Source organism: Micropterus dolomieu, linkage group LG17, assembly GCF_021292245.1.
Source record: "Micropterus dolomieu isolate WLL.071019.BEF.003 ecotype Adirondacks linkage group LG17, ASM2129224v1, whole genome shotgun sequence".
Lineage (NCBI taxonomy): Eukaryota > Metazoa > Chordata > Actinopteri > Centrarchiformes > Centrarchidae > Micropterus > Micropterus dolomieu.
Genome location: NC_060166.1, coordinates 7,787,214 through 7,812,344, shown reverse-complemented (window position 1 = coordinate 7,812,344; position 25,131 = coordinate 7,787,214). Strand labels below are relative to the sequence as shown.

The window sequence follows — 25,131 nt, the reverse complement described above, 5'->3', positions numbered from 1 at the left end:
GATTCAAGTTATGGCATTAAAAAAATATGTGTCTCACCAGGTAAATACAGACGACAAGAAAAAGAAAGTTCACCACAGTGTTATACAGTAAGCGCTCAACACAAAACCCGCAGTTCAACCACCAATTAAGGAGTTCTTATCTCAGCTCAAATCTCCACAAGAGTCCATCTCTCAACAAAAAACTCCTTTACTGTATCCCAGCAGACAAACAAAACTACTCAGATTGAGGTTCAATACAAAAGTTGGCCAAAGAAAATAAAACCAAGTGACGTCTCTTACATCTAATAGACTCTAGATTCTCCAACAACACTGGAGCTCCCGGTTGATGCTACTGATAAGCAGCACACTGGCTGTAACCAGGCTGTCACTCAGGACAGACTGGGACTCTTTCCGTCTGTGTCTGTTGTGCACCCGCCACGCCACCAATTTACCCCCAATTTGGCAGATGCTAATTATATTCCCTGTTTGACACAGAAGTTACAGCGTAGCGTGCAAAGTTGCTTCCTCCGCAGACTGCTTTACTCTTGCGTGTCATGTTACCAGAGTGTAATCGCAGCCTTTAGATTAGAAAAACTTGTTTTATCATATTGCGATATTATCGCAAATGCAATTAATCATTCAGCCTGACCTCACTAACCTTACCAACTGCAATCAGGCTAAGCGTTCATGCAATTCTGGCTATCAACTCGGTATGTCGAGATAGTGTTTTCAAATCGAGCAATGAGCACATTCACATAAAAAAGGGGAGGAGTTTACAGCATATAAAGTCTACTAGCAGCAGTGTGTATTTTACAAACAAAGAGCAAACTATGATATTAAACCAATATAAAGAAGTTAAAACACAGCTGGCAAAAAATCTGAGACTGTAACTGGCTATGTGTCGGCTTTTTGACTTTTCATGGGACCATGTCACAACAACAAGGCTCTTTAGCAAGCCATTTATAAAACGAAGCAAACAGCATATAAAATATGCTCAAGAAGCTAGCTTGGTATTCTCAGTATGGATATTATACCAGAGTCTGCAAAGAGAGTGTTGGAGGAAGCGAGGAAGAGAAAAAGAGAGGGAGACTGAGCAAGTGACAAGACAAGAGTAAAAATGCTGGCCTTCTTGCTGGTGAACAACAAAGTAATAACTAATTGACTGGCTTGCTGAGTCTTATCTGGACCCATCTACCTAAACTCCATAATACAAGCCTATGTTCCTTCTCAGCCACTAGGCTCCTCCAACGAACACCGCCTGGCTCTGCCATCCCTTCACACAAAGCAATCTCAGTCCCTGTTTTCATCTGTGACACCACGATGGTGGAACGAGCTACCACATGCCATACTTCAGGGGCGTCCCTCTTTAACTTCAAGAAGCTCCTGAAAACTCATCTCTTCCAGGAATACTTTCTCTTATAACACCTCTATCTCCTAACCTCTAACATGCACTTCCTGTGTTCTTCTATCTCCTTACAATTTTCTTGTATTGATTGCTCTCTTTCATTTCCTACTAGTATGATTAAGTTGGAAGAATAAAACTAAATTCAGGTAGGGTTCTGCTGGGGAACAGGCTGCACCAAACAACAAAACCAGGCTCAGACCAGTACTATGTACTGTATAAAACCAATGACTAATATATAAAAATAATAATATATATATTAAATTAAAAACAATAAAAGCAACACAGTAAAAAGACCTAAAATAGAAAAAGGGGTTGTAAATCATATGATAAAACATGTAGTAAAAGTCACTGGGCAAGCCATAATCCATCCCGGTCCTCAATAGTTTTCTTTTAAAATCCCTGCTTTCAGTCCGCCGGCTCTCCACCTCTCCGCCTCTCGTCCACTGAGTCACAGAGTCCCGCACAATACCTTCCTCCACAATAGTTCCGCTGGGATTAATAATATATAAAAACTTTAAACTAACACAAAATGTGCATGCAAATAAACAACTAAATCACACGTGCAAACAAAACATATCAAACCCCAAAGCACACACAATAACACACAAGCAAAACTATTGGTCCTTGTTCCAGTGGCGTGACACACATGAGTAAGAGTACACTTTAAAATGGGACCGGGAGTCTCTGTAATGGCACTGGGCTTGCTCTTTTAAATACTACAAGTTAAAAACACAACTAAAACGTGACAGCTTGTTCACTGGGCACATTGGAACAGGCAGACAGTCGGATAAAAGGCGCGGGAGAGTAACTTACTGAGAAGGAGGGGGGAATGAATTCCGACCCCTCCTCGTGTCTCCTATGGCGTTCTCCCCCACACACTTCTGCAAAGCTGCTTCTCACTCTCGATACTCCGCGACGTCTCCTCTTTGGCTCCGGGTCGCTGCGTCTACCCAAAGGGTTCCATTCCTCCACAACGCGGTTGACTCTCTCTGCCATCATCGCCTTACTCGGCCTTTGTCCAGTCTCCGTCTACATCGATTCCCGTCTGCCGTCGTCTGTGGTGACTACCTCATCGCTCTGGCTTGCCTCTGGTCCAACACACAGTTCTTCCAACCTTGAGGCCGCGACACTGTCCTCGCTGTATCAGCCCAAGCTACTGTGTCTATCCTGAGGGTTCTGCTCGTCAGCAGCGCGGCCAGCTCCTTGGACGCCGCATCGTCTCATCTCCTCCCTAAGTCTCCCGTTCCCCCGTTTCTCGCCCTTGGGTCCTCTCAACCACCTCTCTTCTCTTGTAATGACCACTTTACTCATCTTTTGTAATTTAGTGGGAGTTGTCCCAGGTTAACCCCCACCTTGTAACCCTGTCCAAAAACCCTAACACATAGTCCGCTTTCTGCAAATTATTCAAAGGCTGGAAGTTCAACCTCTCTATCTGGGGAAACCACTCCCCCAACCTGACACTATAGCCCTCCCAGCTGAAACTGTGCAGCCATGGCATCCCCATTACAAAGGGCATCGTGGAGACTTGGGGCCCTGTGGCCGGTCCCTGTCCTGGTCACCAGGCATGTTGAATGGTAGCAGCTAGCTCAACCCAATCAGATCATGCCAGAAACGCCAAGTGTGACACCGCGCTCTCTCTCTCTCGTTTCTGGTCTTCTCCCGTCTCCTTATAAAGGAACACCTGACAGACTGCCCACACCTGCACCGGTGGCCCAGTCACTCTAACAAGGGGGCATGACCCCATGCTGCTTCACAACAGACACTGACGTCCTCAAAGTCACCCCTGTGACAATTGCACTTTTTAACTCTCGCTTCTTTCCCTAGGTATTTTCCCCATTGATGTGATATTAGCTCTGACTAGTATTTATTGCTGCTTTTACTAGTATGTATAGTTAGTTGTAGATCTCGTGCTGTATTGATGCTCTGTTGATGCTTGTATGTTGTTCCTTAAATGTAAGTCGCTTTGGATAAAAGTGCCAAATGATAAAATGTAATGTGTTGTTGCTCTTGCTTGATGTTTGGCTGTGTTAGCTAATGTGTCAACTCGACCAAAATCAGAATCAGACAGAGGTTTCACAGACACAGATTTTTTAGACTTGCATTGATGTTAGTAAACTTAATATGTAACACACTCGGCCATAGGTAACTTTACTGTACATGCTCTTGTGTCTGTTGCTGTCTCTTTGTTGTCTAGCTTACCACCAAAGTTTTAAACACCATTATGTTGCTGCTGGTGGAGAGTGGGGCTGGTGTCAAGCCAGAGCCAGTGCGAGTGGGCAACGTAACCCAGCTCAGCAGCCTCTATTGATGTAGCGTGTAATAGCAATATTCTTTTAGTGAGTCTGATTCTAAAATAAAGAATTCATTCCAGATGTCTTTACGGATTTTATTCTTTGCAAAGGGTCAGACAAACATACAAAGTGCAACCCATCTGCAGAGTGTAAGACAAAGAGTTAGCTAATGGCAGAAGTGAAGAGGACATCAACGGAAAGAAAGAAAAACAGTGACCAAGCAAGTGGTTCCCGGATGTGGGTGAGAGCTTCATGAAATCACAGGTTGCAAGAGAGGACCCGAGTTGGCATCCTTTCTGTTAGACATGTATGTAAAATTGTTATGTCTTGTGTTGTCACACTTGCTTGACGTTTGGGCTGTGTTAGCAAAGTTGTCGACTTGCTAGTTGTTCATCATAAATCATGTAATCATAACAAATGCACAGCAGTTAATTAACTTCATAAAGCCACAAAACAAAAAATGCTATTAAAAAAGTGCTAAAATGGTGGTCAAGAGACTGAAAAGACTTTTTCAAGAGAATTGAGTGAGGTAGTAGGCGGTGCTTTTATAGTGTTGATCTCTTGTCTTGAACAAGCTGTTCACCCTAGTAGGACTGAAATCCATTTGACTATGGTTAAACCTGAAGTTACTTTTCTAAACTCATTGATGCATGAACTACACTGCAGACAGGCGTCTCTGTTAACAGTGACAGGCATATCTGAATTATATACACGTCTCCTCTATGAAACACCTGTATCCTCACTGCATTATTATAAACTATGATGAAGTGCAAGGCCACAGGATTTAAAGTCAACAGATATATCGCACTTGAGCCAGATTTACTAAAGGTTTGCGTGTGTAAAAACGTGATATCACCAGCAAATTAACACGCAAGTTGATCTAACGGTGAGCACGCAGAATGACGTCTTCCAAAAGTGCAAGATAGGGTCATTCCAGCATACTGTATCCGTTTCTGCTGGGGTTTTCCAAAGCAGTTTTCCAGGTGTGCTGTCCCAAGTCTGTAGACAATGGAGTTCAGCTCGACCTTCAGCACCACCATCCCAGCTCAACTGCATGTCAAGCTCTCTCAGCTGAGCATGTCTGACACCACCAGGTGTATCACAGACTTCCTGTCTGACAGGAGGCAGCATGTGAAGCAAGGTGTCTCTGACTCCCAGACCATCAACAACTGTTCCCTTTAAGGCTGCGTTCTTGTCCCATCGCTCTTCTCCCTGTACACGCAGAGCGGAACCTCCAGTCACCAGTCCATCAAGCTCCTGAAGTCTGCAGGTGACACCAGCAACATTGGGCTCATCTCTTGTGGCAATGTGTCTGCCTACAGGTTTGACATTTGCCATCTGGTGACCTGGTGCAGTCAGAACTGCCTGGGGCTCAACACTTCGGTCGGAGATGGCAATGGATTTAGGAAAGAGCCCAGCCCCACGCATCACCCTTACGCCTCCTGGGAATCGTCATTACCCAGAACCTCTAGTGGAAGCCATATTGCACATCGTCTTTATTATTCTTTTATATTTTCTCTATCTCGCCAATTTCACATTTATATACACTCCCTGGCCACTAGGGATGGGTATCGTTACTCGATACCTTTATGGTATCGACCGAAACAGGCTAGTAACGAGTAGAATCTAAGCGTCTCCAGACAAACCTGTACTTCAGTCGATACTTTGTAGCCAGATCAAGGCAAAAAATGACTGTTTGGTTTTGCTTGCACGCAAGCAACACAGAAAGAGAAGAGCATGCACACTTTTTTTCCTTATGTGCCTGCACCATAAACTGTATAAAGAAAGGCCTGCATGCGCAAGTCTATGCGTGATTTCTAGAGTCGCACTTCTCCGGCTGTGGTCTCAGGCATGTTCATCACTGTTGCAAGCTTTGCTTTCCATTGGTTTCATCTTAACACTTCTCTGTACATTTTTATTTGCTATTCACATCACTTGTCACTGATCGATCGCTGCATTCGCTCACATCAATTAAAGTGGTGGTATTATGCTTTTTGGCTTTTTCCCTCTCCTTTATTGAGTTGTATCATTTTTTTTGTGAATGTAATAGGTTTGCAAAGGGAAAAAGCCCAAAGGGTGTTCCCATCTCCCATAGAAAGCAATGCTCTGAACTGCTTGAAAACAGCTCATCTGACGTCACAATGAAAACGCGTCATAAAGCTCAGGCACGCCCTCAAACCAAGCTAGTCTGAGCGGAGGCCCTTTGATTTTAGTTAAGCCCCTTTTCCACTGCACAGTACCAGCTCGACTCGCCTTTGTTTGGTTTTCCATTGTAGAAATGTTGTACCTGTACCTTCTCCCAGGTACTTTTTTTTTGTATCACCTCACCTCCGTCGAGGTTCCAAGCGAGCTGAGGGATACTAAAATGTAATTAGGATGAGAAGCGATCTGATACAGTTTCACAATACTTTCACGTAACAGTTATGTGAAACAAGAAAATATAAAATAGATAATCTTGCTTGTCCATAACAATTTAAACACCAATCGACTACTATGGCTTCAACAGGTGGCATTTTATGCAAGTTATCGAATGAAGTACTTTATTGGTATCTGTCTCACTTTAAGGGTACTGGTTTTGGTTCTGGTATCGTAAAATTAGCCAACCCTACTGGGCACTTTATTAGGTACACCCGTTCAGTTGCTTGTTGACACAAATAGCTAATCAGCCAATCACATGGCAGAAACCGAGCATCAGAATGGGGAGGAAAGGGGATTTAAGTGACTTTGAACGTGGCATGGTTGTTGATGCCCGACAGACTGGTCTGAGTATTTCAGAAACTGCTGATCTACTGGGATTTCCACGCACAACCATCTCTAGGGTTTACAGAGAATGGTCTGAAAAAAGAGAAAATATCCAGTAAGTGGCAGTTTTGTGGATGAAAATGCCTTGTTGATGTACATGTTAAAAGCCCTTCTAGGAATGGGTATTGGAAATTAGTAGTAGCTATAAATGCTGTGATGCACTGCAGTGGAAAATTGTTGTACAGTTCCCTATGTTTATAGCATCTGTCCCTATCAAATAAACATTAAAATGACAAACACACACACATAGATGTCAGAGGAGAATGGGCAGACTGGTTTGAGATGACAGAAAGGCAACAGTAACTCAAATAACCACTCGTTACAACCAAGGTATGTAGAATACCATCTCTGAATGCACAACATGTCGAACCTTGAAGCAGATGGGCTACAGCAGCAGAAGACCACACCGGGTGCCGCTCCTGTCAGCTAAGAACAGGAGCGGCTACAATTCACACTGGCTCACCGAAATTGGACAATAGAAGATTGGAAATACATTGCCTGGTCTGATGAGTCTCGATTTCAGCTGCAACATTCAGATGGTAGGGTCAGAATTTGGCGTAAACGTGAAAGCATGGATCCATCCTGATCTGTATCAATGGTTCAGGCTGGTAGTGGTGCTCAGTTTTGGACACCTCTCCGAATCATTGTATTCAGGTGTTCCAATAACTTCCATGGCCACAGGCATATAAAACCAAGCACCTACACATGCAGACTGCTTCTACAAAACATTTGTGAAAGAATGGGTCCCTCTCAGGAATTTTGTTCGCTTCTCTGTCTGGCAATTCGATGAACGCGTCGGAGTTTTGCAGTTGCCAGGAGAACGGTACTTGCCTTACTGCTTGTGCCAAGTTTAAAGTTTGGTGGAGGGGGGGATTATGGTATGGAGTTGTTTTTCGGGGGTTGGGCTTGGCCCATAAGCAGAGGTAGTGTAGGTGCATGGGGGCGGCCGACCCAGGGCCCTGGTTGGTAGGGGGTCCGCTAGTAAGACTATGAAGTTTAGCTCAGTTGATTGTTGTGGAGACAGACAAATAACAATGGCACATAATGATACGCTGTACTGGGAGAATTCAGCAGCTCTTATTAAATCAAACAGTCCCTTCACTCCTGGTTTCAATGGTAAACCACCACAAGAATGACAACTACCAACAAAAACACTATATTCTAAGCAAACATGTTTTAAAAACATAAATCATAAAGCAACATATTTTATCATGGGAATTCTGAGGGACAGATGTAGGCTGCGTGTGTGCAGAGGTTTATTTACGGCATCAACTTCCACTGGAAGCCTCTCAGAAGCATTTCAGCAGCGAAGAGTGCAGCCTGCCCCACGTTAAGGACTTGTTTTTAATATGTCCTTTTTGTGCTTCTACTACATTCTTCAAAGCTCTCTGTGGATCGCTTTCATTTCTCGTCTTGACGGGTGCAACTAGCAACTACAACATGGAGTATTTCAGAATAAGAGCGTTTTACCTGCTGGACTTTGCCGACATGTTTAGATTTTGTTGATTTGGTGATTAGTGCTAGCTTTTTCTGCTTCTACTAGGATTAAGTAGACTACGTAGTAAAAATGTTTTTTTATCTGATTTAACTGCATTTATTGTTGATATACGATCAGAAGTCTGTAACGGGTATTTTATTTTGAAAATTGACCGAATTCTCTGCCATTTCTGTGTCTGACTTCCTGCCCGGTTCATCTGAGCTGTGCTAGTAGTAGTTTTTAATACCTTACAATGAGCTATTTCGATCCACATACACCGCGAGTCGCCTAACATGGACATCGCCATGTTGTGCCACCATGTTTCGACTGTAGCCCAAATAGACAAACCGCTCTATAGAGCGTGTTTTGTCACTACGTGGAATATGTACGGCGAACAAGAACAACAAGAATGACCCTCACTACTAGATAGCACTAAAACTTGAACACACTGAATCTTTAAAATTTATTAGCAATCAATCATGTTCTCAGGCAAATGTATGTCCATTTCCTCTGTCACAGCTTCCCCTGTGTACAGACGGAATAAACCTTTCAGTGAGAAAATACTAAAACACAATATGTCATTTAGATTGAACAGATGGTTAGGGAATTAAAACACAGACTTGAAATATAATGAACAAATTGAGGGTTGTTGGGGTCTTGTGATCTTCCTTCTGCAGAGCTCTTCAATGAGGTTAATGAAACTTAAAGTGTAGTTAAGCAATGACATTTAAATAAAACACCTGAACTAAACTTGGCACAATTGCCATAATCACAATGAAACCAATTGCTATCTACAAGTGGTAAACATCTCTATGGAATGACATGCCATGCCTGGTGTAAACCACAGACCTTTTGGGCAGAGCAGAAAGTTGTAGGTCTTGGTGATCTCAGTTCCCTCAGCCTGAGAGGAAGAAATAATATGACTTCCAAAGTTTACATCTTATATTAACTGCAAAAAATAATGGTTAATGGATAAATTTGTCTTTGTCATCTTGTTTTTAAGGCACCAACCTTTATTATGAGAGATCGTGTGACCACGTCGATACGTCCTCTCTCTGGAACACTCACAATCTCATTGTCACATGAAGTGTGGGATGCCACAGCCTCAGCAGTCACAGACACATTCACAACCCCTAAAAAACATCAACAAGCAGAGTGAAACTTCAGTAACATATTATTTAGATCTTGTTATGTGTCAAAGTATCAAAACATTTAGTCTCTGATGTGTATTTCACTGATTTCATTGAGAAAAGTGGTTGCGCTGAGAAAGAGGGACAGCAACCCTTTAAAGAGGTGGTATTATGCTTTTTGGCTTTCCCCTTCTCCTTTATTGAGTTATATAAATTTTTTTGTGCGTGTAACAGGTTTGCAAAGGGAAAAAGCCCAAAGTCCAGTCCAAAGGGAGTTCCCATCTCCCACAGAAAGCACTGCTCTGAACAGCTTGAAAACAGCTTGTTTGTAGTCCAGCCCATCACTTCCTTTACTTGTGACGTCACAATGAAAACACGTCATAAAGCTTGCCAAGCCGCTAGCGGGGTCAGGCAAACCATGCTAGTCTGAGCGGAGGCCCTTTGGCTCAACTCGCCTTTGTTTGGTTTTCCATTGTAGAAATGTTATACCACACCTGCTTCCAGGTACTTTTTCTCCGTCAAGGTTCCAAGCCAGCTGAGGGATATTAAAATGTAACATGAAAACACGACAGACTGCTTATTGGTGAGAGAGAATATTCACTATTCACTGCATCATCAATGTGTGCACCAGACAGAGGCCAGCAACAGAAAGTTTTATATTTTACAGTTTTCACATGGAATTTCATCACTAAATCCACTTCTGAGAAGTTTTGAGTTGAGAAATCAGCTGTGTAGATTTCGAATATTGACAGAAGTGATGGCGGAACAAAAATGTGCTTGAATATTTTCATTGGGTTCGGAAATTCACAATCACAACCTGTAAGTACACTATTCTTCTCTGGGGTTGCTCAAGTTGTGAGGCGCCAGGCGGGTGTGGGGATACTCACAAGTCCCCGGCTGAGCACCGCTGCGTTGGAGTTTACTCCGGTGAACAAGAGGGTCGCCTCCCTACGCCTTCGCTAGTGGGGGGAAAAACTCTGACTGTTGTTTGTGCATATGCAACAAACAGCAGTTTAGAGTATTCGGCCTTCATGGAGACCCTGAATGGAGTTCTGTATGGGGCTCCAGTAGGGGACTCCATAGTTCTGCTGGGAGACTTCAACGAACATGTGGGCAATGATAGAGATACCTGGAAAGGCGTGATTGGGAGGAACGGCCCCCCTGATCTGAACCCGAGTGGGTGTTTGTTGTTCTGTGCTAGTCATGGATTGTCTATAACGAACACCATGTTCGAGCATAAGGATGCTCATAAGTGTACACGGTACCAGAGCACCCCAGGCCGAAGATCGATGATTGATTTTGTAATCGTTTCATCTGATTTGAGGCCGCATGTTTCAGACACTCGGGTGAAGAGAGGGGCGGAGCTGTCAACTGATCACCATCTGGTGTTGTGTTGGGTCAGGGGGTGGGGGAAGACTCTGGACAGACATGGAAAGCCCAAACGGGTAATGTGGGTGAACTGGGAACGTCTGGAGGAGGCCCCTGTCCGTGAGATCTTCAACTCAAACCTCCGGCGAAGCTTTTCTGGCATCCCTGTGGAGGTTGGGGACATTGAACATGAGTGGGCAATGTTTAAAACCTCAATTGCTGAAGCTGCAGCGGAAAGCTGTGGTCTCAAGGTCTTAGGTGCCTCAAGGGGCGGTAACCCTTGAACACCGTGGTGGACACCGGTAGTCAGGGAAGCCGTCTGACTGAAGGAGGCCTTCCGGGATTTCTTGTCTTGGAGGACTCGGAGGCGGTTGCAAGGTACCAACGGGACTTAAGGGCTGCAGCCTCTGCTGTGGCAGATGCAAAGCAGCAGTTGTGGGAAAAGTTCGATTGCCCGATTGTCGAACCTCAGATTGAAGAGGAACAATGCGGTTTTCATCCCGGTTGTGGAACAACTGACCAGCTCTTTACTCTGGAGTGGGTTTGGGAGTATGCCCATCTAGTCTACATGTCCGGTAGATACTGTGGGAGGTGCTGCAGGAATATGGGGTGAGGGGGGCCCTTCTCAGGGCTATCCAATCCCTGTACATGCAAAGCGAGAGCTGTGTCTGAGTACTCTGCAGTAAGTCGGACCTCTTTCCAGGTGAGGGTTGGCCTTCGCCAGGGCTGTGCTTTGTCACCAATCCTGTTTGTGATATTCATGGACAGGATATCGAGGCGTAGTCGTGGCAAGGAGGGGCTGCGGTTCGGTGGGCTTGGGATCTCGTCACTGCTTTTTGTGGATGATGTGGTCCTGATGGCATCATCAGTCCGTGACCTTCAGCTCTCACTGGATCGGTTCGCAGCAGAGTGCGAAGCGGTTGGGATGAGGATTAGCACTTCTAAATCTGTGGCCATGGTTCTCAGCAGAAAACCGGTGGAGTGCCAACTCCAGGTAGGGAATGAGTCCTTACCCCAAGTGAAGAAGTTCAAGTACCTCGGGGTCTTGTTCACGAGTGAGGGGAGATTGGAGCAGGAGAATGGCCGGAGAATTGGAGCAGCAGGGGCGGTATTGCACTCGCTTTACCGCACCGTTGTGGTGAAAAGAGAGCTGAGCCGTAAGGCAAAGCTCTCGATCTACCAGTCGATTTTTGCTCCTACCCTCACTTATTGTCATGAATGCTGAGTCATGACCGAAACAACGAGGTCGCGGGTACAAGCGGCCGAAATGGGTTTCCTCAGGCAGGTGGCTGGTGTCTCCCTTAGAGATAGGGTGAGAAGCTCGGCCATCCGCGAGGAGCTCAGAGTAGAGCCGCTGCTCCTTTGCGTTGAAAGGAGCCAGTTGAGGTGGTTTGGGCATCTGGTAAGGATGCCTCCCTGTTCCAGGCATGTCCAGCTGGGAGGAGGCCTCGGGGAAGACCCAGGACTAGGTGGTGAGATTATATCTCTACACTGACCTGGGAACACCCCGGGATCCCCCAGTCAGAGCTGGTTAATGTGACTCGGGAAAGAGAAGATTGGGGTCCCCTGCTGGAGCTGCTCCCCCCGCGACCCGATCCCGGATAAGTGGATGAAGATGGATGGATGGATTAACCTGTAAGTATGCTTTATTGGTTGTGAATTATATTTAAAATAAACACGGCAATGTAACTTCACAGACTGTTCAAGTGCGGAGTTGTTGTAAACGTTGGCTAACACAGCTAAAGTTATAACTATAATGCTAACGTTACAAGCAATGTGAAAGCTACTGAGCAAATGTTCAAATTGTTTGGCCAACTTTTATGTAAAATTGAGTTGAAATATGGTGATTTTTGTAGTGGTTTATGGTAAGATGTTGTGGACTTGTGAGTAATTTATACCATCTGCTAGGTTACGGTCACAGTCTGAAGCGGCTTTGATTTGGATCACACTACCTTGTTTCTTACGACCCGCACTTCTCTGCAGTAAGGAGTAAGGACTACTGATTGGCTAGTAGTCCTTACCTGGGAACTGCGCATGTGCAACTCCCAACAACGATGTTGTACAAGATGCATCACTCTGTAGCTCAAGAGCGGAGCGTACAACACATAGGGTGAAAAGAGGAGCTGCAGCAATGTGCAGTATGAGAAAAATATGGTGTTTTTTGAAAATTAAACCATGTAAACCTGTTCTGGTACAACCCCTAATTAAGATTTTGAACCTGAAAATGAGCATAATACCACTTCATTAACATTTGACACGAGAGTGGATGAAAGCTTGATCCTCACCCAAGGCTGAGGGGGCCATGGTCCAGCTAAGGGTCTTGCGCTCACTGCCACACAAACAGGTTGTGTACTGGTCACCAGAGAGCGGAGTGAGGGTGTAATCTAAAGACGGTGCTGGAGTCACAGTGACCTGTTCAACAGAGACAACAATATAACAGCAATTAAGTTCTGTTGTACATCCATATGCTTGGATTCATCAAGGTCTGAAATATACGAAAGGAGATCATCAGAATATAAACACAATTTGTGAATCAATCATCCCTCAGTCTTGTTGTGTTCTTAAACAAGTGCCGGGGGTTGTTGTGTATCCTATTACTGAATTAGATGGTGCATCCTGAATATAATCACCACATGGAGCTTTTACGGTTCCTTCCATTATTATCCAAACTATAAATATAATAAAAATAAATACCTTCCCACTGTCTCCTTCTCTGCCTTCCCATAACTTCCTGTTCACTAGACATGATTTAAAGGTTCAGTGTGTAATATTTAGGAGGATATATTGACAGATATGCACTATAATATAAATAACTATGTTTTCAGTGGTGTATAAAGACCTTACATAACGAACCGTTGTTTTTATTACCTTAGAATGAGCCATTTCTATCTACATACACCACTTGCTCTTACATGGACGTCACAATGATGCGCTGCCATGTTTCAACAGTAGCCTAAATGGACAAACGGCTCTTGAGAGCGTGTTTTGTCACTATGTTGAATATGTAGGAAAAACCGATACGTGCTATCAGCTCTTCCTATTATTTATTAGTGCTCTAATTAGTATGTATTGTCAGTTGTAGTTCTTGTGCTGTATTTGATGCTTTGTTGATTCTTGTATGTTGTCCCTTAAATGTAAGTCACTTTGGATAAAAGCATCTGCCAAATGAGTTAATGTAATCCAACACATTTTTGTAGTAGTGTCCATGTTGATTCCACATGCCGACATGAACACACACTTAAGTCGGATGAACGACTTCACAATTCAGGCAATGGGACCATCCAAGGAGTATGTGAATGCACTATGAACCACTGGGTACAATTCAAACCTCACCACTAGATGCCACTAAAACCTTCACACTGAACCTTCAATAGCTGGGTCAAGGAGTATGGGACTAAGGGGTGTAATGGGAATTCCAGGATTACCATCTGCCAATGGAGTCGTGCAACTTTTAGGAATCTATGGGGACCTGGAGAATGTAAATGAGTTCACTGTGTGTTCAAACAATATGTTCCAGAGGTAGTGATGACCCTGACACAGGATAAAAGCTGCATGTGTTTAGACTCATGACTTGAATGATACTCTGATGCGTATGTGTCCCAGTAAATTCCTTCTGCAGAAGAATTGAATAAAATTCACAGAAATTACCTGAGCTGTTTATTTGAAAACTTGAATTGCCATCACAGAGGGCAGTCTGGTCTTGTTCCTCTATAAAGAGGGAAGTATTCAGATAGAACAATGTTAGTACAAAAAAAGCCAAATGTGATGGATATAGGGTCTTAATCCTAAATCCATAGTCTGTCCTGATAGTTACAATATTTTTACATTTAATATTTACATTTTTTAATCTAAGTGTCCCTGAGAAGACAAACTGGGATAGTATTAGGACCATGTAATGTTTTAACACAGGATGACAATGACAGTAACGGTGTGTGGAATTGATCATTATGTTGAATCTGCACAAGGGCTTCCCACAGACACACAGTGAAGTATTGATTAATCACAAATGATCAGTACAGGAACTAAAAAATAATAACCTGCATATACAGGATGAATTTCCATAAAATTTGGTTCCATCAGAGGATGAAGTGTAATAACTTTGCTGATCTCTTAACTTTTCATCCAGCACCATCATCAGGTCAAATATTCAATCTGCCCAACACTTTGGTTTATATACCCGCAAAACTAATGATATTCCCATGGGTGTCGGCTGTACTTTGTCTTTACTGGTTATTAGCAACTGTTTGTGTGCTAACACACTAACTTAATATGGTGAATATGGTAAATATCCTATATGCTAAACATCAACATGTTAGCCTGCTGCCATTATCTTCTAGGTCATGTAAAAGCATTGGTTACCATGATGCAGCTGGACAGGTAGTTGAAGGTGGTTGCCTTCAGTTCAAAGTGCTCCCCCCGGATGATGGAGTAAGGCAGGCTGAGCTCCAGGAAGAAGGGCTGGAAGACGGTGATCTCTTTACGAGGAGCCAAGCCAAACCCCTGAGGGGACAAACAGAAAGCCTCCGTCTCCCAGGTGGTGATGGTGTCTGGGACAGTGAGGGACACATCCTTTGTTCCAGACTCTCTGAACCAGCAGGTACACACAGACACATTCAGTGAGCTGGAAACATGCTGACATAACTCAGATTAATCAAACAATGTAAGAGGATGAATAATGTGTGATTAACTGCTAATCATTTCTCATGCTAAATAAAAAGCATAAACCTGAGAATGATGTACACTCGCCTGAAAGGCTTTTTCAGAACACAATCATTATCAGCTAACGACCATCAAAACCCTTCATGACCTAATCTTACCCAACTTCCACCAGGTCCCATATCCAGGTCTCAGGGAAGCAAGTGCGGACTGTTTCTATTGGTGGAGGAGGAGGAGGAGATGATCTGCCAACACTGCCACGTTCGCCTTCATATGACATACAGCAATGACAGTGAGATGTTTAAACTCTGGCAAATATTCAGCGTCACTTGATAGAGCGAAAAAAATAAGTTACCAATAGGGCGGTGGTATTCTCTTCCGTTGTACTTGAGGCATGAAGGAACTCCGATAAACAAGTTTGTTGCCATCTTCAGCCCTACATACTAGATAATCCAACAACATAAAAGGCATTACTGAAAAGTTAATTAAATGTGTAACAAAATGTATGAATGCAGTCTTTATATTGTATATTCTTTTTTGTGCAGGAAGTACCTGGAAAACTAAATGAGCATGATCTGCATTGACCCTTCCAGGGTATGGCACATATCTTTTAGGTCTCACATGTAAGCATTCATCAGGATCTTGAACCTCGCGTGGAACATAGAATGCTTCTCTGACAGGCAACAAGGCAAATATCTGTAAAGAAAGGTATGATTCAAACCTAATTGTTTGTTGTTTTATGAAGAAAGTATATCAGTCAAAACAGTACTTTTGATTCTAGCAGTTACCTTGTCTGCATTCAGAGTGTTTCCTGGCTCCTTGATGAGGACGCTCTGGTCGACAGCGCTCACACCACACCGAGAGTCTGGCTGGGCCGTCACCTGCAGGATGGTTTCCTCCCCTGGAACAGCTGAGGGCGGAGAAAACTCCAGCGACACCTGCAGAAAACACATCACACCATCTGGACTTTAATGGTATAAAATAAGAACCTATAATTCTGTCAAGATGACAAAAAATTTTAATTTTATTAAATAATAAAATTGTAATTCAGACAAGGGACATGCTTTACCCATAACAAAAATTAACTTTTGAAATTAACTTTGTTAATGATAATGTGACTGAAGCATTTCTCGGTGGAGAAGTCAGCACTGTGGGCGATCACAGTCTCACTGGGGAGGACGGCGTAAGCTACAACCTGGACGCCTGGTGCCATCTCTGCAGACACTGTCAACTTGAAGGACACCTCGCCCTCAGTCACTGAAACAACATACCAACTGTCATCATTCACATGCCTCCATAGGTCAATAGAAATTTGCCATGCTAATTTAAAGAGTGATTTTAAACGTCATCCACCTGATTTAGCTTGCACTTCAATATATTTAACTCCTAGCATGATAATGGCTCCTCTGGATAAGACCTGGAGAATTTGAGAGACAGAATATGTAATACAACAGAAAAACTTCCTTTAACAGCAGATTACAAAACTGCTGCTATTCTGGTGTGTAGTTATCTATCATGTTCCTAAGTACTTACTTTAAGTATGTTTGTGGTCCCTGTCAACTGGTTTGCCGTATAAGTTCAGTGTGTAGGACATCAATAAGTGGTTCTTCTGCTAAAATACAGTTGCTCTAAAAACAGATCACGGGCCAGTCTCACAAAGCAAGTGTTACTCTGGCTCTGGTTTTACTAAACTAAACATTGGCCAACCAGAATTATTAGTCTTCCAACTCTCTGGTTACCAACTTGCACTGTTAACTCTGGGTTTACCAAACAATGTTCTCATGAAAGAGGAGGGCTTGGTAACAACATCAACATATTTAGAAGGGCGTATTTAATGGGATATGAAGAAACAATTATATACCTATGTGTTCATAGGTATTGTTGTGAGGTTTGTTGTACCCACGTGAAAAAGAAATGACACATGAATATCCAACCACACTGTCAATGATCCAGTAGCATTGTGGGTAATATAGAATAAAAATATGATATTATCTTGATGTCCTCAACTTATGTCATAATCAGATAAAAGAAGTAGATTCATTGTTATTCTCTTGTTTCTGGAAATTAAAATATGCACATTTTGAAACTTGACAGCCATTTTGTGATAGTAAAAGGCTGGTCACTGTTGTAAGGGAATTGCGTATTTAATATTTTTACACCCAATATAACATTGAGTGTATAAAAGCATTGTCTATTCAACAATTAGTATCCTATCAATCTTTTGTGCATTTTATTTGTTACTGACACTTAAAAATAGGTGCCAGTACTCCCCATTCACACGTTGGTGTTTGTATCAGCTTCAGATAAAAGCTTTCTACCAATAGTAATAATATTAATTCCAGTTGGACAAAACAGCAGTGTCTTTTATGTGGGTTGTTTTCCTTCTGTAAATCCTTATGCCCGAAAAATGCTCTTCATGGTGGTTATTCTCTAATTTGTTAATGTTCGTCTCTAACTCGTCAACAAACATATCCGTTCATGCATAACGAGTTCCACATTACCAAAGTTTACTGTAATGTGGAACTTGTTGATGTCCTGCCAAGTCAGTTCAAGAAAAGTGAAATAACAAGGAACTTTATTCACACAGCTGCATTAAAAGGCATGCCTACTCCGTCTCTGCCAACAGAGATTAGTAGGCAGTTGAGAAAGGGAACAGGTAAGCGTAACAGAGAACCTGAAATGAGACGGCATAACACCGGCAGCTTGTATTAAGTGCTGGTATTTAAGAAAAAGTCAGAGTATACCAAAAACTAAAATGTAGAAGTGCCAGTATTGTGTGACACTACTTTAAGCAATTTTGCTCCCATAAAGCCTATCAGTTTTTCCAGTACTCTACTTGCAGTGTAAACAATTAACCAGGGTTAACCCTAATGTTAGTTGGCAAACACTGTGAGACAGGCCTCTACTAAACAGCTGTTGCTTGATATCTGGTAGCTTCATTCATGTTTTAATGCCATCTAGTGGTGAAGGTTGCGGACTTGCAACAAATTGCTCACTCACCCAATAATGTCCACTGCGTACTGTAGCACCGCTAACGCCACGCCCCTCGCTCAAGCATATGGTATTGCAAATATTATTGTTGATTGTTCAAACAACAGCAACATCAAGAAATTAAGTGCTACATGATAGGTAGGCAGGTACATTTATTTTGTCACAATATAACAGGTTATATAGTGAAATTGAGTTTGTAACTCACTTCTGCCACATAGACAATATACATTAATATTATTGGTGGGTATAGATTAATTTTTTTAATCTAGATTAATCTCACTGTAATCTTGGAATTAATCTAGATTGATCTAGATTAAAAAGGCTAATTTGAATTCTGCCGAAGGCATTCAGAACATGTGTGCTACCCAAATAATGACTAAAAGTAAGTATTTGAGAACGGGTTTATCAAGCCAGGTGGCGCATTAGACCAGGGGGTCATCTCCTGTTTCCAAAATGCATCACAAACTGCTTGAGAAAACCATTGGGAAGCTTCTTAAAAATAAATTTTCCTTGAAGCAAACCCAGCGGCTTCATAGCTGCATCCATGTTAGCATGTCACATTTGATGTGGTAATCACAGTAGGCATACACACAGGTTCGAAGACTCGTTCTCGCCCCCTACAGTGCAATTCGGCTAGGTATACATCTGCGCTAAAATATCAAGGTGAAAGTCATCATAGCTTGCGTAGTAGGCCTACATCTGCAGCCTGTTTTCCTGGTCTACTGTGAAGATTCTGTTATTTGGCTGTGAGCATCCTGGTGGTCCAGCCTGCAGCCTAGTGGACTTTGCCCCCCTCCCGCCATATCTAAATAAGGTAGAATGGCTGCGACAGTGACTCTTGACATTTAAACTTCACTAGCTTCTACACTGTCAAACTTTGACATTTACTAACTAATCTTTTATGTGATCACGACAATGGCGCAAAAGATTGCTTGAGTGAATTTAGTTTCTGTGATTGAAAACAGCTTCTTTCATATAACTCTGTGAAAGTATCCACCTGATTTTTCCCTGTACTATGGACTGTATGTGCTGAGGTAGTTTGGCATATCAGACTTGTATGGGCTCCGAGAAAATCACTGTGTTTCATTCGTCCCGCGTTTCAATCGTCCCGGCTCTCCCCTATAGACCCAGCTCCCAACCCAACTTTGAGAATAGATTAACGGCGATATTTTTTTTATCGCCCGATAAGAGTCTCACATTAACGCAGCACGTTAACGCCAATAACGGCCCACCACTAATTAATATAGAAGCAATTATAAAATGGTAAAAACAAATAAACTATATTCAGTGGAGCAGTGCTGAGGATGAATTTGAGCTTAAGTCAGGTCCGAGAAGGCAGCAGGGTGAACAGGCTGTGGTTGGATGGGTACTGTCCTTTAATGTCCTGGGATAATGTGGCATGTAGTGAACCAACAGTGTGGATTTGTGCATTTTATATAAAATAAATTTGGACTACTCCAAATTCCTCCTCTCTCTCTGAGAGATTGATTACCAACCCTCTACAGACAGCCGAAGCGATCCCCAAAGGAAGGGGTGTTAAAAGGTGTCTCTCCCCAAATGCTATTCCTGGGCAGTTGATGGTAAAACTGGCCACCTTTGGCAACAGCCCAGATAAGCCTCTCGGTACTTGAATAGTTAAAATGACAGAAACTAACCAGAGATTGCAAACAGTCTATCAAAACTCTCCTTAAGAAAGGGCAGGAAACCCTAAACTGCCCCCCCCCCCATGTAACCGTGGCAACTGACCTTCCTTGTTGTTTAATCACCTCACATCAAAGAGATACTCCTTGTCACGCCCCGGTGGGGGAAAATCCAGGACACCAGGGACAGCCCTGAACTTCTTTATGTAAACAACGACTGCTGTCTCCAAAGACTCAAAGCATTACCTTGTTTAATTAAATAATCTTTTAGTTACTTGATTACATTTGCCTCTATTTGATTAGTTATGTTACCATGTTGTTATCTGTTGTTGATATTGTTGCTGAAAAGAATCTAAATAAGTTAATTTTGCAGAGTTTTAATTTTCAGCAAGGTTAATGACATTCCTTCATTTTATGCGTAACCAATGCTTGTTCACAATTCTTTCTCACACAGTTCCTTTAGAAATGATGATAAAGAAATGTCATACTATACTCTATTAATTGCCAGCTTGAATTTAAGGTTAAGTAACCAAATTTCCCAGTTCCTGAGCAAAGATTGTTTTAGGATTAATCAGAGCTATCCTCATGTAACCAGAGCTCCCCCAAGTGGACAAAATAAGTATTACATGCCATTGTCGGAAATAATACTGTATAAATGTCACTCATTATTTATCATGACCAATAATCTGACAATTGTTTCCCTTATCAAGTGCTTAAAACTAAGAACGGTACAACCGTTTGATTGTGGGAAGATATTTGATTATAATACTCGCAAATAGATTTTCTTTTCCTTTTTAGAGACATATTAAAAGTTTAGAATGACAGTCCGTCGGGAAACCAGGAACAGCCCGCCCCTCCGGGAAACGAAGGACTACCCTCTGGGGGAACCACGCCCCAACCGACAAAACAGCGACACACGCTGTTGTTCACTCTCTTGACGCTTCCCTCTCGTCTGCCGGCTTGTTCTGGGCTCTTCAACGGCACTTCGGCACGCGTCTGGCGTGCCCCCTCTCTTGGCAACGCCCTAAGAGTTCGGCCCGGTGCAACAAAGGCCTTTGTTTCGTTTGAAGCTACATAAACGAAGTGCTGCGATATCGATTGTTCCCCCGTTTAACAGCAACTTTAGTGGTTTTTATTTTCTTTGTTTTTGTTTGTTAAAATGTATTAGTCCGTTAAGTTACACTAGTTAATTCAAGAATGACCAAGTTCTTTTTAAGCTTTATGCGTCGAGCTAAGCCCACGAAGGTCAGACGCTTACACGTTCCCCGCCAGCAGTAACAAAGGCCCACTGCGAAAGGCCCCACTGCGAGTTTCTCACGGCACGTTTAGGACCACGGCTTGAAGCGGTCCTAAACGATAACGCACGGACTCTGCCAGTGTGAGGCCGTTTAACAAACAACCCGGCGGGGAGAAACACAAGCAGTAAGACCAAAACCCTGCATTCTGTCGTCAGTGATGTCCAATAATTGGTTAGTCCAGCATATGTAATCCTTGAAACTCCTAGACAAATTTAACCGAGTTATCATCTAATTGCCTTCATTAGCTGTTGTATGAGTCAAATTCTCCCACAATAGACCTCCATTCTCATTATTTAGCCATTGTTGTTTCTCTGATGTATTTAGCCGCAGTTTTATATCACCTTAGTTAGCTAATAAATTCACTGTAATCAAGGAATTGTGTGTACTGCCTATTTCTCAGTCCCTGCCAAGAGAATTTAGCCTTCAGATGAGATTGACTGACTGATTTAAGATAATTGATCAATTATTAACTAATTGATCACTAGTGAATAATTGTATAATTATTAAAATGCTACCCAGAGGTCCGGAAGACTTTGGGTTAATAACAACACCGGTGGTGCCCCGAAAAGAGAGATTTATGGATTAATATTTTAATTCATAATTGGGTATTAATTCTCATAAATTTATAAAAAATACGACAAACGTAGACCTGCTACAGGCATAACCTTGTTATACATTATTTTACTGTACTGTTACATCTTGGGAGGGCTGGCTCATCCGGACTAACCTACCAAAGTCATTGAAGAACATCTCAAAAACTATCACATTTTGTGCCCAACCAGTTGTTACCCATTATAAATCCATTCTGTATGGGCGAATGTAAGGTCTACCTCTGGAGAATAACGTTACATGAAATTAATCAACTATATTTCACAACATTGATAGGGGAAACACATTACTTATCTCTGATTATTCCCAGCTTCTAACTAAAGCTACCAAACAACAGTTTTCATTTGCGTTGCTAAAGTTGGACTAACTTAATTACCTGTCCAGCAGAAAACAAGTAAATTGAGCACCGCTTTGAAAACATTTGTCCCACATCAGAGCCTTCCATCTGGGAAAATCCACAACGATTATATATATGGTTCTGTAGTCATCTGTCCCGACTTTGTCTGGCTTCATCGTGTTTTAACTACTTTGACGACAAAGATCCACACGCTGTGCTGGATAATATGTGTGCTCCTCCATTTGTCCAAATTTCTCTTCTCTTCTTACTTCTTATAAACCAGATGACCACTCAGAGACTGTATCTCATTATTATTTCCTCTTCTTTTTAAGCATTCAATGTAGTGACAGGCATCTACACTGCCGGATTTATACAGAAGAAGAGGAACAAATGTAGTGACGAAACGCGCTCTGTAAAGCACTGTAGAAAATGGCGACGCAACATGTAAGGGGACCCGCGGTTATGAAGATAGAAATGGCTCACTCTAGAGGTATTAAAAACATAACTGTTCATTATGTAGGTCTTTATAAACCATTGAAAACATAGTTATGGATCTTTTGTGGATTTAATTTTTATCAATCATTAACAATACAGGCGATTGAAATCAACAAGATTCAGGTTAGCAAAATAACCTTGCTAGCGTCACAGCACTTTTATATATATTATTTATGCAACTTCAGGTACACTCAACAAACCCCCTGAAGTGGCTCTACTTCCCCCCAGGGGGGCCCACCACCCAGTTTGAGAAGCATGAATAAAAACACAAAATCTTGTAGGTTATATGGACAGTTTTGGTGTCTCCAGTCTCACCAACTAAACTGATCAATAGCATTAAGTGTGTTCCTTTAGGCCAGGTCTCATTAATCTGATATAAAGGTCATTTTAAAAGCATCGTCCCTATGTCCATGTCTCTGGGAGAGAACTGGTGACCAGCTGAGAAATACTTCACCCACCACTCACCAGATACATCACATCCACAGGGCCCTGGGTCTCTCCAACTACAGTGTATTTGATGGAGATGTCTTCTTCTCTGTCACAGAGAAGTAGCTGATCCTTCTTCTTCACCTCCAGGGAGCTGAATGTTTTGGTATCAGGAGACAGAAGTTTGGCCACAGACAATACGTGCCCTCCAACCTCATAGTATGGTATTCTATAACCAACGTAGTCCAGCGTTGGTTTGTTGCTAACCTAGATTGCCCAAAAGAAACATTAATGAGCTTAATGTGGTAGAGGTAGAATAACGTTTTGGAAAGCGAGTTCAGTTTTTACAGCCAAAGCAAATGTCTAGGTATAACAAATTTAACAGTTCCAATATGGGCAGCATATTGAGAAGTATGGTTCCAGCTTTTTGGCTGCAGTGACATCTTCATGAAAGACAATGTGACTGAAATCCTGTATTAGGTTGTCGACTTAGTGCTACCTCTTACTTACATGAAGGTGGATGCCCCCTTTAAGGTCAGCAGAGTTGAATGAGAAGGTGGCAATCCCATCACTGTCAGTTGTGAGGTTCTGTACCAGACGTGCTGACCACCTTACACCCTCAAACAGGTACACTGGCATGTCAGGAATGGGTGTATTATTGTAGTGAACTGCTTTAACCTGTTAGAAGCACAAAGTTGTATCATGGCTTCATTTGCACTGTGAATAGAATCAGACTGAAGAAGTGGAGACCACATGTACTTACTTTTCCCTCCACATTTGATCCTTGGTCATAAATCTTGGGTGTGTCAATGAAGGACAGCTTTCCAACAACATATGAAATCACTATTCTCTTCTCCTGTTGGTGTGAAATACCTGTACAAGAAAGCTCCATTTTACAACAATGTGTATGCCATACTGTTTAAAAACATGACAATGTAATTTTCTTAACGCACTCATCTACTTTAAAAATTAAACAAATAAATATAATACATTATACTTGCCCGTCCCCTCCTCTTCCACCTTGGCACTGAGGTCCAGTACATCTCGCAGCACTTTTTGGTCAAGTTTTGTGAAAGTTGACATCTTGAAGGTAAAAGTGGCACAGCCTCTCCTGTCAGTCTATAAAGTACAATAAAATAAGCTAAAATAGAATAAAAATTGTGAATAGAAGGACATAAACCCCCCCCCCCCAATTGATATCCTTATTCAGTCACAAGGTTGCTTTTACAGAAGGCCCTTATAAAAGTCAGACTTAAAACTTGTCACATTTGTTTAGCTTTCAGTTCTAAACACATTTAAACACATAATGTTCATACACACAAACAAAATAGCCATTTGTGAGCTAGCACACCATTCCAAGTCAGCATCTACGTGCTGTTGTTGATGAATGAAGACAGTGAAAGCGAGGAAGGGACGGGCACCGAGTTGCTGGTAGGAAATTCAGTCCATGAAGCCATACATGATTTTTGTAGATGTAGTGACAACATACTTGGGCGCAGATATTGTGATATTGGTTGTAGAAAGCATTGAACTCACAATACGAGGTTATACTTAATGATAAGCTCAGCGCTTCGCAGGATGTTTACAAAACCTGTAGTTTTATTTCAAAACCTTATTTACATTTTTTCCCCCCACAATTCTTTTAGTAATTTATCATAGGAGGAAGAAGGGAAGAAGGTGGAAAGAGGAGTCCAAACATGCTGACCCAAGAACACCAAGATTCCAGGAAAAGTAGCATCTTGAGTTTCATTGGCTTTACTGCTGCATGTTTCAATGGTATCCTGTTTTTTTCTGAATGCAAAACTTTGGAAATGAAAAATCAAACCTCAAAACTGTTATTTTCAAAATTTGGTTTCTGCAACTGGTGAACGCACTTCAAAAGCTCTCTGAGCATGCTGAAAGGAATGGACACAAACATACTCAAACTAATCATTGTCACCAGGCAAGAGCAGTTATTACCCAGTATACATCCATTCTCTATGGGCATATGTAAGGTCTACCTTTATGCATCTTGTTTCAGCACAAATGAGTTGCCACAGCAACTGTACCTGCTTTGTTTCCTTGTAGCATGGGGCAGTTATGTCAGGGATTCCTTCTGGATGTTCAGGGAGGCGTACATGGGCACGATAAATATACTGATCAAGAGGTCGGCACAGCTACACTTCAACACTGCCTGGCACAGGCTGTCCGTATGTATACCTATTTAGAGAAACCGAGTAAAAGCCAT

General features: G+C 42.3%; 1 protein-coding gene across 1 annotated transcript in view; it reads right to left on the bottom strand.

The window, feature by feature from the left end:
• Window positions 1–24,023, bottom strand: part of LOC123985862 (alpha-2-macroglobulin-like) — a 37,022-nt gene extending 12,999 nt beyond the window's left edge. The window contains exons 1-14 of the mRNA XM_046073812.1: window positions 23,906–24,023; window positions 23,668–23,777; window positions 23,415–23,582; window positions 22,944–23,171; window positions 16,462–16,525; window positions 16,208–16,365; window positions 15,897–16,046; window positions 15,661–15,804; window positions 15,464–15,551; window positions 15,270–15,375; window positions 14,812–15,037; window positions 12,738–12,864; window positions 8,966–9,087; window positions 8,804–8,855 (exon numbers count right to left, since the gene is read on the bottom strand). Of these exons, the coding sequence (XP_045929768.1) occupies window positions 8,804–8,855; window positions 8,966–9,087; window positions 12,738–12,864; window positions 14,812–15,037; window positions 15,270–15,375; window positions 15,464–15,551; window positions 15,661–15,804; window positions 15,897–16,046; window positions 16,208–16,365; window positions 16,462–16,525; window positions 22,944–23,171; window positions 23,415–23,582; window positions 23,668–23,777; window positions 23,906–23,987 (1,825 nt within the window). The 5' untranslated portion in view covers window positions 23,988–24,023. The remainder of the gene's footprint in view (window positions 1–8,803; window positions 8,856–8,965; window positions 9,088–12,737; window positions 12,865–14,811; window positions 15,038–15,269; window positions 15,376–15,463; window positions 15,552–15,660; window positions 15,805–15,896; window positions 16,047–16,207; window positions 16,366–16,461; window positions 16,526–22,943; window positions 23,172–23,414; window positions 23,583–23,667; window positions 23,778–23,905) is intronic.
• Between the last annotated feature and the right edge of the window lie 1,108 nt (window positions 24,024–25,131).